Source organism: Maniola hyperantus, chromosome 4, assembly GCF_902806685.2.
Source record: "Maniola hyperantus chromosome 4, iAphHyp1.2, whole genome shotgun sequence".
Lineage (NCBI taxonomy): Eukaryota > Metazoa > Arthropoda > Insecta > Lepidoptera > Nymphalidae > Maniola > Maniola hyperantus.
The window spans coordinates 14946232-14961541 of NC_048539.1; the positions used below are offsets into that span (position 1 = coordinate 14946232).

At 35.5% G+C, this 15310-nt stretch overlaps 1 protein-coding gene across 3 annotated transcripts in view; it reads right to left on the reverse strand.

Moving 5' to 3' along the window:
- The window catches only part of LOC117997287 (hormone receptor 4-like), a 133966-nt gene that overhangs the window by 25133 nt on the left and 93523 nt on the right, over positions 1-15310 (reverse strand). For all 3 annotated transcript variants that reach the window (XM_069497984.1, XM_034985532.2, XM_069497983.1), the window contains one exon: positions 3375-3479. In XM_069497984.1, the coding sequence (XP_069354085.1) occupies positions 3375-3474 (100 nt within the window). In that variant the 5' untranslated portion in view covers positions 3475-3479. The remainder of the gene's footprint in view (positions 1-3374; positions 3480-15310) is intronic.

Genomic DNA, 15310 nt, shown 5'->3' on the forward strand with positions numbered 1-15310 from the left:
TTTTAAAATTTTAAAATTTAGTTTTAATAAATAGTAGCCAAATTTATAAATTAGGTGTTAATTGAATAAAAATTATTATCTTAATTCGTTTTTACTTGTCGCATTTCATGCGTTTTGGCTTTCAGTATTAGTAAAAACAATTTTTTCAGCAGTCTACGTGTTTTAAGTATTTTTCGATACCTACTGCAAACTTTAACAAGTCGTAATTTTTAAAAAAACACCAAAGTTACAAAATGTATCTTGAAGTCACAAATCGCAGATTTTATCGGTATTATATATTATTCTATAAAAAAATAATTTTTCCTGCTGCATAATGCATTAATTCTCAAAACAGATAAGTTTAGCAGCTAATTTAATAGGCACATTATAATAATCAACGTAAGTGATTCACAAATTCTAAACTAGTTGTTCATAATTTGAAAGTCCTTAACCTTTAACTTGACCACTGATATTTTGTCACTTGTATAATATGCACCTATAATCGATCATGCAAGATCTATAATGTTACATAGTCTGTAACATTACCGTGAGCAGTTTTCAGGTTTTAAAAATAAAAATAGTAGGTATATACATAATCGCACAATGGCATTGGACTTGTTAAACCGGATTTTTGAAGATAATTTCGAGTTGCAAGTGAAAGTTGGTGGAGTTCGTGCCGCTCGCAACGAATCAGGTTATGTTTAGCATCGAATATTATTTAACTTTCGACGGATGATGTCGATTATAAAACACTAATTTATTTTCTAGTGTTATGCAACTTATATGACATTGCTTTTCTAACATTTAAGTGGCGAGGCGTATATTTTTCTTGGTTATTAATGTTCTGTGATTTCATACATTTCTGAACACTTGAAATGGCGAAATTTGTATTGTTTGAAAATTTAGAAAGTTTTGTGTTGTTTTGGTGATGAATCCTCTTTAATAAACCCCAGGAATCATAATACATATTTTCATTTAAAATTTTCTGCATTATGAGGCTTTTTCAATACATAAAACATATATAAAGCGACTTCTTAACTCTTTTTGTCATGTTAAGTTACGTAGCAAATAAAATGAACATTTCCTATTCTAAATCACATGTGCATGCCCTTTGACATTTGGAAAATAACAAAATGGATAAAGAATCTCGTGACATTATATTTTTAGAGCTGCATGCAGCATTAATTATAACCTATACAAGAACAGATAAAATTATTTAGTTTACGGTCTTTCCTAGAGGTTTTCTTAGAAATTTTATCCGTAATAGGGCAGAAGTGCTTTCAAATTATTTAATCAATATTGATGATATGTTTTTACACGACTGCCCAAAAAAAGGAGTGTTTTTTACTCGACCATAACTTCTTAATGCCCGAACAGATTTGGTTGTGGGCCTGTGGGGTATCCTTACATCATCCCGAGTGACAATAGATACTTATCCTACTCATTATTTTTGAAAAAAATTCAAGGCAGTGCAGACGTGTTTTTAATATTTTTTGTCTACGAATAATACATAACAAAAGCACACTGTCTACGTGTACCTATCTGTAATTGAATAGTTTTTTAGGAAATCTCCACCATTTTGGTTTTTAGAATTTTAAATCAGGATTTTAAATCTTAAGATACCAACATTATTTGATATTTGTCACGTCGAAATCGAAATTAAATTACAGAACACAGGTAGGTGACATTGAATTCACTATCGTATTCGAAAGTGACATGCGCTTCGTGAGCTGAGTTGTAACTGCCAGTATTCGGTTTGAATAGTAATAGACTTCGTTCCTGACCTTACTCAGCTAAATGTCGAACTTAATGCTGGCCATATACGATCAAGTGAACTTGACGGTGTATGGCTATCAGTTGACTGGACGCCGGTACAAGTTCGCTGCAAACTTGACGGTAAACTTGATCGTGCATGGCTAGCGTCAGTATGGAACTTCTTTAGGTATGAAAAACTAAGTCCTTTTTGAATTCAATTTTTTTTCCTGACACATTTACATTTCAAACATACCGATGTTACTTAAGTTTCCACGTAGTCCAAATGTTTTATTTAGAATGTCAATTTAGTGATGTTTTTTATATTGTGACCTTTCTTTAAACTAAATTTAGAGTATCTGCATATTTTTCTTTATAATATTGCTAAAAAAGGACGCAACATGAATTTTACATTTAAAGACTTTAAATTTTAGTGCACGCTATAAACTTAAAGAATAGGTAGCTAAAGTTACGAGGTTTGACAGCTCTAAATTTAATTTAAAACTGTCAAACTTTGTCTGTCCTTCTCATATTACATTAGTAAGAAGAAGATGCAAATACTCTAAAATTTTTGATGTGCTCAGAATCAGTACACATGTTCATTCAATTTAAAATGCAGCATTTTTTAGATGTCGAATTAAATTTGTAATAAAATAAACTGTAATTTGTTTACGGTGACAGTTAAATATCTTAATGCTTGAAATTGTTAAGCTTGGAGAACAGTTGAAGTTAAATTTAAAAGGTCTTTTTATTTTTAGATTTGTTTATGAAAAAATTAGGTTCTACGAAGAAGAAATTATTCGCTACGCCGCGCAGTCGTTGGTAGTTCGCTTTATTACAACAAAAAATGACAACGTTTAAACTATCGTGAGTGATTTCCATTATATATAATATCTGACCCGGCTTTACTCACGTGTTTAGTCGACGTTAGCCCGACTAGTTTCGAACCCATCCGGGGTCCTTTTTCAAGGGAGTCAGTCCGCACACGCGTCGCGGTTGTGTAAAGCCGGGTCAGATATTATATATAAAAAATTACAACCTAGATTATCCTTACCTAGATTATAGATAGATTATATTATTATGTAAAAACCACCGATGATAGTTCAGTGGCAAAGACGTAGGTGGAGGGCCCGGGCTTCGATTCCGGGTACATACCTCAAACTTTTCGGAGTTACGTGCGTTTTCAACAATTAAGTGTCACTTTGCTTTAACGGTGAAGTGAAACATCGTGAGGAAACCAGCATGCCTGAGAGTTCTCCATAATGTCCTCAAAGGTGTGTGAAGTCTGCCAATTTGCACTTGGCCAGTGTAGTAGACTATGGCCAAACCCTTCTAATTCTGAGAGGAGACCCGTTCTCTGTAGTGAGCCAGCATTGGATAGATTTTGTCTGGTGGGAAGCTTCGGCCGTGGCTAGTTACCACCCTACCGGCAAAGCGGTGCCGCCAAGCGATTTAGCGTTCCGGTACGATGTCGTGTAGAAACCAAATCCCGCTTTCATGTATCCCGCTTTCATCTTAGACTGTATCATCACTTGCCACCAAGTGAGATTGCAGTCAAGGGCTAACTTGTATCTGAATAAATAAATAAAATAAATATCATGATGATGATGATGATGATGATGAAATTATGTAAATCTACTCACCATCGCTACTACATCGGGAGTCAACTTTCCGCCTCTTCAGTTTGAGGTCTTGGAACAGACTCATGTTGTCGAGGTCACACGGGCCGCGGCTGAGTGTCATTATTCCTGTGAACAAAGAAAAAATGTTTCAGTAAAATTATATAAGCACTGGCACCGATTCCGTTGTCTTTCTCTAAACTAAATTTAGAGTATCTTTTTCTTTTTAACAATGCTAAAAAGGAACAGAACATGAACATCAAACATTCTAAATTTTAGTGCACGCTACAAATTTAAACAGTAGGCTCACGACTGTGCGCTAAATCACAGGTTTTACCATCTACAAAATTAAATCTAAAACTGTCAAACTGCGTCTGTCCTTTTCATATTACATTAGTAAGAAGAAGATGCGAATACTCTAACATTTGGTTTTGCTCAGAATCAGTACCACTTTATTACTAAAATGTTCAATAAATATTGATAGATTGACAAAATATACTTTGAATTAGTTTAAATACATTTCTAAAAAATAACTAAATCGGATCGGAGATCATCTTAAATTTCCGCAGTATTATCAATAAAACAATATTCAATTTATTAAAATTAATGAAAATAATAGTTTTTTAATCGCAAATGAATAGCTACTTACGACAATTCGGAGGCATATCAGGTTTGAACATGTAATAGGGACCCGAAACCGGAGGATAACGATCGTACATTGCTAAGTAAGAATCTATAAAATATATTTTATAGATAAAATATCTTATCTATAAACTCTATTGTAATGTAATTATTTTTTGTAAAAAGTACGATATTCGTCATGGTTATAACTTATATCTATAGAGCGCCCTGGGGATCCTAATAAAATATTGTTTTAAAGAATATTAAGTTGCAATTTGTAAATAGGTCTACTTGGCCTTGGCCATCTGACTACCCACAAGTCATTGCGTGAAAGCATGTTTTATTCAATTTCATTCACCGGCTTCGAGTACGTAATTTTACGACACTGATAATAATAAATAATTGGAATTTGCCGGACCGTAAATTCGTGCGTACTTGCGTATAGTGACACAATGGCTGCAGTCACGTGAGAATCGCCGTAGAAATGTGACGTTAGCGCATTGATGTTTGATGAACGACTCAATTGAGGCTGGTCGCGGTTTAATTACGTCAACGACTCGTAAGTCGTAAGTCTAGAGCTCTGTCATCAGTGTAAGGTATCTTCTGGTCTGGCAAATTGGGAACAAATATATGTCTGCCAGTGAATACCTACAATTTTGATTAGGTAAACAGAGGGTTGTAATCCGTACGGGTTTCCCCGGATTTGTCCTAGATTGGAGGACAGGATTTCGCATACTGTCAAGGTTTATTAAAACTTTGTTATTTATGAAAAATTATATTAATTCTTGAACGACTAGAGGAAAAGTCTAAGTTTAATTTTTAAATGATTGTTGATTGTTTTCAAAGTATATTTATTTGCGTTGTAAATTAATAAACATTAATAATGTATACTAACTTATATTATACGTATAGAGTATAGACAGGTATGTCCGGGTTTTACGCACATAAATCAGGGGGGTTCCAACCTACTTGTCCTAGTTTATAGGCAACCTTAGGTATGTAAAACATCAGACTTTTAAAAAATGTTTTCGGATCGATCAAATGCTTTTTATGATTTATATATATATTTTTTTAAAGAATATTAGCCATGTTAAATGACTAATATTCCCCTTTCCTCTCCAACTAAGCGTCAGGCTTGTGCTAGGAGTAGGTACGACAATAGTGCAACGGGCGGGGTTTGAACCGTCGACCTTTCGGTTTTCAGTCCACTCCTTTACCGATTGAGCTATTGAGGCTCGAAATTCATTTTCATATTCACATATTCAAAGGAATATTCTACAACGCTATATTTGGCACTTGTGGCGTAACGCATTTGTGGCATAATTTTTTTCTTACTTTTTTTGTAAATTTTACTAAGCAGTCACGGATAAAGGTAGAGAATACAGAGCGTTGAATCTAGTAGTAGTAGCTTGCATACTAAGTATAGACAAGGAAGAATAAATTTTATCATTCATTCAAGTTAAAGGCCAATGTCTACCCAGCATCTACCCAGACATCATATGGATTTAGAATTGCGCAGTATCGTAAACAAAGTAGTATTTTGCGTTGTATTTTTGCATTGCTATTACAAACAAAACTAAGATAGAGTTACGTCATTGTTAAATTAGAATGTATCAACTTTATTTAAGTACAGGGTTATATTGATCATAATGCGTTAGGTACATATTTTTGCTTTAAGTATGAATGGATATATTATAGTGTTAGAAATTTAATGAGATGCAATATAAAAAATAAATATAATACCTCATGACCAGGGGCGTGCACGTCATAGAGGCATAAATGCACTGCTTACCCCAGTTGTAATAGCTCAATGCATATTTTTCATTATGACCTGCCAATAAACAGGTTCCTAGCTAACTAATGCCTACCCTGGCTTCAAACCTGTGCACGCCACTGCTCATGACAGTTAAGCAGATTAAAATAATCAGATTATAATTTGAAGGTTAAATCTGTGTAACTTTGATATTCCAATGTGTGTCAATTGTTTTCCATAAAAGGATTTATACTTTTTTATTACGGTTTATGTAATGCAAAACGTCATATCAATACTGTATGTAATAAGTATAGGTATAAAAAACCGGCCAAGTGCGAGTCAGGCTCGCGCAATGAGGGTTCCGTACTACAGTCGTATTTTTTCGACATTTTGCACGATAATTCAAAAACTATGATGCATAAAAATAAATAAAAATCTGTTTTAGAATGTACAGGTAAAGACCTTTCATATGATACCCCATTTGATATAGTCACTCACTTCGAAAGTAGAAAATACTAATTATTAGTTCATGACCACAATTTAATTTTTTTTGTGTGATCTTACCCTAAATTCACGGTTTTCAGATTTTTCCCCAAATGTCAGCTATAAGATCTACCTGCCTGCCAAATTTGTGAAAAATGATTCTAGGTCAACGGGAAGTACCCTGTAGGTTTCTTGACAGACAGACAGACAGACAGACAACAAAGTGATCCTATAAGGGTCCGTTTTTCCTTTTGAGGTACGGAACCCTAAAAACAGTTCATATTTCATGCCTACACTTTTTGTACTGCATACTTGAAACTACATGCTCGTGTTTAGGATGAAAATATTTATGTATATGGTGTAGGTATGTGATTACGTCACTTAATTTCAATACTTGTGGTTTCATAGTAAATATCTAGACTATGCCTATGCACAATAGTTGAGACAGGTCCTTGACCTTGGTAGTTGTTTTGTTTTCTTGTCTCTTTGTACTGGTGAACTTGAGACATTTATAAATGTATGTCGTGCAACGAATTAATACACTTGCGATTTATTTATGAAGCGCTAAATGTTACGCACTGTTTACATGCCCGTTAAATTATTCAAATGCGTTCTACGAGAACATATTTTAAAATCATTATTGTTGCTTTTCTTAAGCATTCTGTAATAAAATATATTTTAAATGAATGACGAAATAATTTTATTTACTACACTATACCTACTACTCAAAATTAATTACTTAGAAGTAATAATTGTTTATACAACGGCTTTGTTGGATAATTTAATGATGAATTTAAAAGATTTATATCTTATTAAGGTACTTTTCAAGATTCAACGTGTATCTATTAAACATAATAGGTATTTACACTGCTAAGGTTTAAATCCTCAACGCCAATGACTACATAGGATGAACGCCTTTGTTCCCGTCAGTCTGTTGGTTAAGTAAACTCAGTTTAAGTTAGTTATCCCAGTTCAGATAGCAAAGTATTTAGACATAACATTAGAAAGAAAAGTTACCATTAAATATCCATATAAAGCGTGACATGACGTGATTTAGTAGTTCTACTGCGATTATTCGCATTTCGCATAAGATGATATTCTTTCATATTACATAAGTTAGTTAGTCTAACTAATTTAATATGAAAAGGACAGACACAGTTTGACAGTTTTAAATTTAATTTAGAGCTGTCAAATTTTAGCTGCTAGTCGCGAGCCTATAGTTTTAATTTGTAGGGTGCACTACAATTTAGAGTCTTTAAATGTAAGATTCATGCTCCGTCCTTTTTTATTAATATTAAAAAGCAAAAGATGCAGATACTCCAAATTTAGTTTAGAGAAATACAAAAGAATCGGCGCCATTTGATGTTACAAAACAGGATAATGAACTAAAATTTAAGTTCTCATAGTATGTACACCGTACAAATATATAAAGACCTCCATTACGACTTGAGTTATGTAGCATAGTATATAATTATTTAAAAAACCAGCCAAGTGCGAGTTGGGCTTGCGCAACGAGGGTTCCGTACTACAGTCGTATTTTTTCGACATTTCGCACGATAATTCAAAAACTATGATGCATAAAAATAAATAAAAATCTGTTTTAGAATGTACAGGTATCCTTTCATATGATACCCCACTTGGTATAGTTAGCTTACTTCGAAAATTCAAAATACTAATTATTAGTTCATGACCACAATTTAATTTTTTTTGTGTAATGTAACAAATTCACGGTTTTCAGATTTTTACCCGAATGTCAGCTATAACAGGCAGACAGACAGACAACAAAGTGATCCTATAAGGGTTCCGTTTTTCCTTTTGAGGTACGGAACCCTAAAAACGATTTAGTATATATGTGATTAGTCCGAATATACCTCATATCTACTGTAGTTATTTGCTTCATCATATACAAGAATGTGAATTGTGAAGAGTAATTGTATCTTATCGTAATTTATTTAAAACATGGGTGGGTGACAAAAACAAAAGCTAATTTTGCGATGTTCACGAATTTCAAATGTGAGTGCAACGTTCTCAAATTCTATTTTGTTACGACAAAGATAAACTAGCTCTTTAAAATGAACGTAAACGTGTCAAAGACCTTGATAATGGCGTACAAATGAAGCGAATAAAATAATTCGCGGGTAGGAGAGCGTCGCTTCTTTTGCGTCGCAAATTTCGACGAGGTCGGACTGGACTTCCGTAAACTGTTTGTAGGAAATACGGATGATAGCATTATAATATGATAGCGATTTTTGTAACTAATAAACAATATATATGCATATTTATTTGCGGACTAATAAAATATTTGTTTTATTGGCTACTTTGCCATTTTTAGTGTTCCGGCCGTCTAGTAGAATCATCTGAGTGTCTAGTCTCTGTCGATTGCTAATTAGGTACATAAATCTATCAGACATTAATGTTTTTGGAAAAACATACATTAAAAAGTAAGTAAGTTATGTACTTATACTTTTTATTTTAAAAATATTGTGCAGCGTTCATTATAGATGTACGATTACGTACACGAAGAATAATTACCTATTTAAATAGACAAACACCAAACACGTTTTGTTATTTTGAAATAATTTTAATTTAGACCTCGACAGACCGATTGATTTGTGACAAAGGACTGAACTTGAAACAACAACAGGAGGTAAGATATCACAAGGAAGTTTATCGTTTCAAAAATAAGGTTATTGACGAGATTAGGTGCGAGGCCCAATAAATCTAAATATATAAAAAGAAAAGGTGACTAACTGACTGATCTATCAACGCACAGCTCAAATTACTGGACGAATCGAGCTGTTTCGCATGCAGATAGCTATTATGACGTAGGCATCCGCCAAGAAAGGATTTTTGAAAATTCAACCCCTAAAGGGGTGAAATAGGTGTTTGAAATTTGTGTAGTCCACGAGGACGAAGTCGCGAGTATAAGCTAGTAAAGTATAAAATAAAAATAGTTTATTTCAATATCTTACATTCTGTAACAATTCAAGGTTGGAAATTGTTACCCTGAATTGTCAAGGAAAAATATAAAATTGCATCAAGCATTTATAAATCACAATCGGCAACAGCAATGTAATCGGTGTCTGTCTCAATTTTAAACAACAACTCTGTTATCATGATGGAAATTTTTAATTATAAGGAATGAAAAAATTCCAGACCTCACAAAATGATATCTGGGATATAGCTACACTCAAATTCTAATATATTAATAGGCTGGTAAAAAAACTTTAGGTCGAAAAATATGGAAACTAGAATAATTAATTGAAATAAAAAAAATACGAAAACCTTCAAAAGTTGAGTTCATCTTCATCTTCAATCTTTCAAGTAATTTTATTTTTATTTTTTATAATAGATATAGCGAGCAAACGAGCAGGCGGGTCACCTGATGTTAAGTGATTACCGCCGCCCATGAACATTTGCAGCACCAGAGGAGCCGCCGATGCGTTGCCGGCCCTTTAAGGTTCGTACGCACCTGAGCGGCGCGGCGCGGCGCTTCAGTCCGACTGCAGAACGCGTCACCTCAGGCCGCTCGACGGTGCCTACCGCACTACAACTTCAGTACGCGGCACCTCGCGTCACTTGCGCGTCACTTTTACACCCGTTCGCGTACGAGCAACAACGTCGCAAGATGAGCGACAGTGAAGAGGATTTGATTATTATTTCTTTGTTGTGCAGAAGAAGAACGAATTATCGAAGAGAAAAAACCGGCCAAGTGCGAGTCAGGCTCGCGCAATGAGGGTTCCGTACTACAGTCGTATGATTTCGATAATTCAAAAACTATGATGCATAAAAATAAATAAAAATTTGTTTTAAAATGCACAAGTAAAGCCCTTTCATATGATTCCCCACTTGATATAGTTATAAACTTTGAAATTGAAAATACTAATTATTAGTTCATGACCACAATTTAATTTTTTTTGTGTGATATAACCACAAATTCACGGTTTTCAGATTTTTCCCCAAATGTCAGCTATAAGATCTACCTACCTGCCAAATTTCATGATTCTAGGTCAACGGGAAGTACCTACCCTGTAGGTTTCTTGACAGACAGACGGACAGACAGACAGACAGACAGACAGACAGACAGACAGACAGACAGACAGACAGACAGACAGACAACAAAGTGATCCTATAAGAGTTCCGTTTTTCCTTTTGAGGTACGGAACCCTAAAAAAGAAGAAGAAATGGATTGCTGACATACCAAAGTCACGCTATCAAGAAGGATATCACATTTTGTTTCCTCGCCTTCTTAATGACTCTGTACCATTTCACATTTACTTCAGAATGTCGAAGACAAAATTCTTTATGCGATTGCCTAATAGTTTTTGTGGAAATTACATTAGAAACAATAGGTATACCACACAGGTCGGTAATATAATCCTACAAGAAACCTATGTCCAGCAGTGGACATATCTATCGGTTGATGATGATGATGATGATGATAGTTTTTATGGAAATTATAAAAAAATATTTATGCATATCCATACTTATATTATTATCAACGCAAAAGTGTATTTGTCTGTCTATCTACTAGCTTTTCACGGCTCAACAGCTTAACCGAATTTGATGAAATTTGGTACAAAGTTGAATTACATCCCGGGGAAGGACAGGCTACTTTTTATCCTGGAAAATGAAAGAATTTCCACGGGATTGTTAAAGGCCCATTTATATGAAGTTTGGACCAGAGGTAGCTTGCATTCCGGGAATTGACAGAGGTAGGCAACTTTTTATCCCGGAAAATCAAAGAGTTCACACGGGATTAAAAATCTAAAAAAAAATGCAACTAGATGATGCCTGCGACTTCGTCCGCGTGGATTTAGATTTTTCTATAGGTGAGCACATTTCCGGGAATTACCTACTCGTACCTATATACCTGAGATAGATTATACCCTGTAGGATAAAAGTAGCCTATGTGTGCCTACACATAGGCTAGTTTTATCCCGAAAATCAAAAAGTTTCCACGGGATTTTTAAAAAACCTATATCTACGCGAACGAAGTTGCGGGCATCAGCTAGTCCCTTAGGTTCTGTGGAAATTACATTAGAAAAAGCATTTTCGCAAAATGTCTTTGTTTTATGTGCAATAGAATATATAAAATAGGCAGGTAAACACAGGTACATATTATATCTAAATACCTATATAAAAGAAAAAGGTGACTGACTGACTGATCTATCAACGCACAGCTCAAACTACTTGACGGATCGGGCTGAAATTTGGCATGCTGGCTAGCTAACTAGCTAATATGACGTAGACAACCGCTAAAAAGGGATTTATGAAAATTCAACCCCTAAGGGGGTAAAATAGGGGTTAGAGATTTGTGTAGTCCACGCGGACGACGTCGCGGGCATAAGCTAGTATAATATAAACACAAGTACAACAATAGGTAGGCATATTTCCGAAACTATTAATTCTACCTAGATGAAGTAGGTAGGTATAATATGTACATAATATATTATAGTTATTTAATCAGGATTATTTTTACCATTGATGTTTTCTCATAACGCTCGGAGAGACATTTATACATTTAGACACTGGGAAGGGGGGAAGCCGACATCCTAGGGGTTGGGACCTTTGAGGATATACTTCTAAGAGCATGAGGAACACGTCATGTGTCAAAAATTAAACCTACGTTATTTATTTTGAGGTCTATCTTGCCGATTCTTGCCTGTACTTTAAATACCTAACAAGATGCGCGTGTATCTTATTCGAGCGACGTACGCATACTGAAGCGCCGCGCCGCGCCGCTGGGTATGTCGCACTAGCGTCACTGCACTGCGCGTCGCTTCGGTGCGCTTCAAAATATTCTCTCCAGCCGTGCCGCGCGGCAACGCGCGGTGAAGCGCCGCGCCGCGCCGCTCTAGTGCGATATGCGCCATACAAAATGATAGAAATGATATTTTGAAGCTCTGTGCCGCGACGTGAAGCTCACTGAAGCGCCGCGCCGCGCCGCTCAGATGCGTACGAACCTTTAGGAATTTGTTGGTCCGCCCCTTGAATAACCCCATGTTATAATCTAGTGGGAACACCGCCGATGGGAGTTGGTACCACAGTTTGCACGTGCGTGGAAAGAGGGTTCTGGCGCAGCGGACGGTCGAAGTGCACCAGACACCCAGATGGTGAGGGTGAAATTCGTTACGGTGGCGCGCGGTGCGGTTGTAGAAAAAAGAGGGTGGAATGAGGTCAAAAAATTAGTCTAGGACTTCACGATGTAACCTACAAATCATACCCATTCCCAACATACAACTGAAATGTTGAATTATTAAAATGTAATACATAAAAATACTACAATTTTAGTTTATAAAATGAAAAATTTATATTTAAGAACTTACGCGGCGTCAAAACAGCATAATATTTTATTTGACTCCAGCTACCCGGTTTGGTCTCAAAGCTTGCATGAACGTATGAATGCGTTAGCGGTTAGAGGCGAGTCGGAAATCAGACGTGGCCTCTATCATGGTCATCGGCTTATCTCTCGACAGACAAACATACAACCGCTTTCCGCCGTCCGCCCACCACTAAAATATTTACATTTTTTTACTAGCTATCCGGTAAGAATCCATACAAGGTGAGTAAGCGAAACATTATAAAAGATTGATAACATTTTAAAAATAATATACTAAATGATGCCCGCGACTTCGTACACGTGGATTATTGTCAAATCCCGGGAGAACTCTTTAATTATCCAGGACAAAAAGTAGCCTTTACCTTTCTCCGGGATGCAAGCTATCTCTGTACTTTGCAAACAATTTGTATTTTTTGGTGTTGTAAAAACAAATTCACAGTTTTCGGATTTTTTTCTTTACTTGTACTGTAAGATATTGCTACCTGCCAAATTTCATGATTATAGGTCAACGGGAAGTACACTATAGGTTTTGAATTCCTTCACGGGTGTTGACAAATACACAGACAACGAAGTGATCCCATAAGGGTTCCTTTTTTCGGAACCCTAATAAACAGTGCTGTCACGGTTATAGGTTAAGTTACTAATGTTTTCGGACAAGCATATGCCCATGATTTGATACCAAATCCCCATTATCCTCAATAAGCAATGCCAACGATGTAGTGTCGAGTAGGAAACATATTGGTTCCGGACTCTGCAATGTCAGTGACGCATCGAGGCTGCCCGCCCGATTCGGCGTCCGTCTGCTGCGGCTACCATACGTCTTGTACTTTTACACCCTGTTAAATTACTACAAACTTAATTTAGAGAATATTTGTGTAAAGCCTTGGTTTTAATGACCTCTATGGCGCTGTGGGAGGTCCCAGGGATCTCTTCCGGCAGAGGCAATTCGGGAATCTATTATTTCTAAATTGTCTCTAGTCTGATCTGGTGGGAGGCTTTAGCCTTGGGTAGTTACCACCCTACCGGCAAAGCCGATTTAGCGTTCTAGTACGATGCCGCGTAGAAATCCGATCAGGGGTGTAGGTTTAATAAAACTGCCATATGCCTTCCAAGTTAGCTCGCTTCCATCTTAGACTGTATCATCACTTACCACCGGGTGAGATCGCGATCGTAGTCAAGGGCTAACTTGGATCGGAATAAAAAAGATAGTTCTTATGTTCTTATAGAAAAGTACTTTAAATAGAATCTGTTTGGGTTTTTAATAAAAATTTGGCATGCTACGAGTTTTTATACAGCGCTCTACGAAGCTCTACGAAGCCCTCTATCTATGTTAAAGACAATTAATTTAATGAATAAAACACGAAACTTTGTTGAGCTAAACAGTAGGATTCCCTAATAGTTTTAAACAAAATTCTCGATAAAATATTTGAGTGTATTTACTATTTTCAGGGTTTAAAAAAACCTTGGCAATTCCTGATTTTTCAGCAAATTAATTAGATAAAATTTAGTACATATTAATTAGTTTTCATGATGAATAAATTCATCATAATATTTACGACCATGATTTAATATTGTAAAGCTGAACTGTTTACATATAAACATGTGCAATGATCTTAAGCAGGATTTCGGCGTCGGTTGCGACTTAGCCTTCGGCTTGATGCCTTGACATTCAACGAGCACGACCGCTCAACCATTCCATTTAAAAACTATACTCACTTCCGATCTATTCACTTCCTATTTCATATACTATATATTGAAATAGAAACATATCTTGATGTGACTTTACTATAACACATGACTTCCGTATGAATTATATCAACTAACTAACTCTACATATATTTTTTAAAGACTTCTTCTCGACTGCTTCAGATCTTTAAATATAAAAAACGTTGAAATAATTGTATCAAATTCTAATCTAACACTGAATTTAAAACATTTTTTGCCTATTAATGTGGCTAATTCCGTTGTACAAAATCTCTAAACTAAACTAAAATGGCACGCCTAAACCTATCGCAATCCCTTTCATAATATTGAATGCGGAAAAGGATAGCACTAGATTAAGACCTGTCAATTTAGTTTAGTTTAGAGATTGTGTACAAGAGAATCGGCCGCAATAGGGCCTATAAAATTAGAAATAGACACAAAAAGTGAACAATGCATTTTGTATTTGTACCGCCAAAGTATGGCTATTATTTGAATACCACTATAGCGTCCTCCCACTACTATGTTTTGAAAGGAAGCAGTGACATTCAGTTGGTACCTTTTCGCTTTCACCGCATTGGAAAGTGAGCGTAAAAAATGTATTTTGGCAACAGCATAATGGCACGAGTCCGTCGACCTCATCGAGTCATAGACCATAAACAAAGGAGCTACCGTATTGTAACGAAAGTAAATGGTTTTGATACGAAAGTACAGCAACTAGAATCAGACTTAATTTTAGACCATAATTTTCTAATTTTCTTCGCTTACACCTTATTAAATCTTTAAAAAATATATTACAATGAATTTTGCTTCATATATTTTTTTCTAGTAGATATAATTTTGGAACTGTACTGAATATATTTTTAGTAAGAAATCGTTATTGATAGAGGTAATGGTGATTTAAGTGCAACGTTACACACAGTGAAATGGAACTGAGACGCAGAATCTTTTGCGATAATTATTCAGCTACAATTTTACGTTTAGAATAGCGGCGTTGAAATAAAGCGGCGCACGCGTTTTATTTTCATTATATTTCAACCATATGTTTAAGTAAATGAA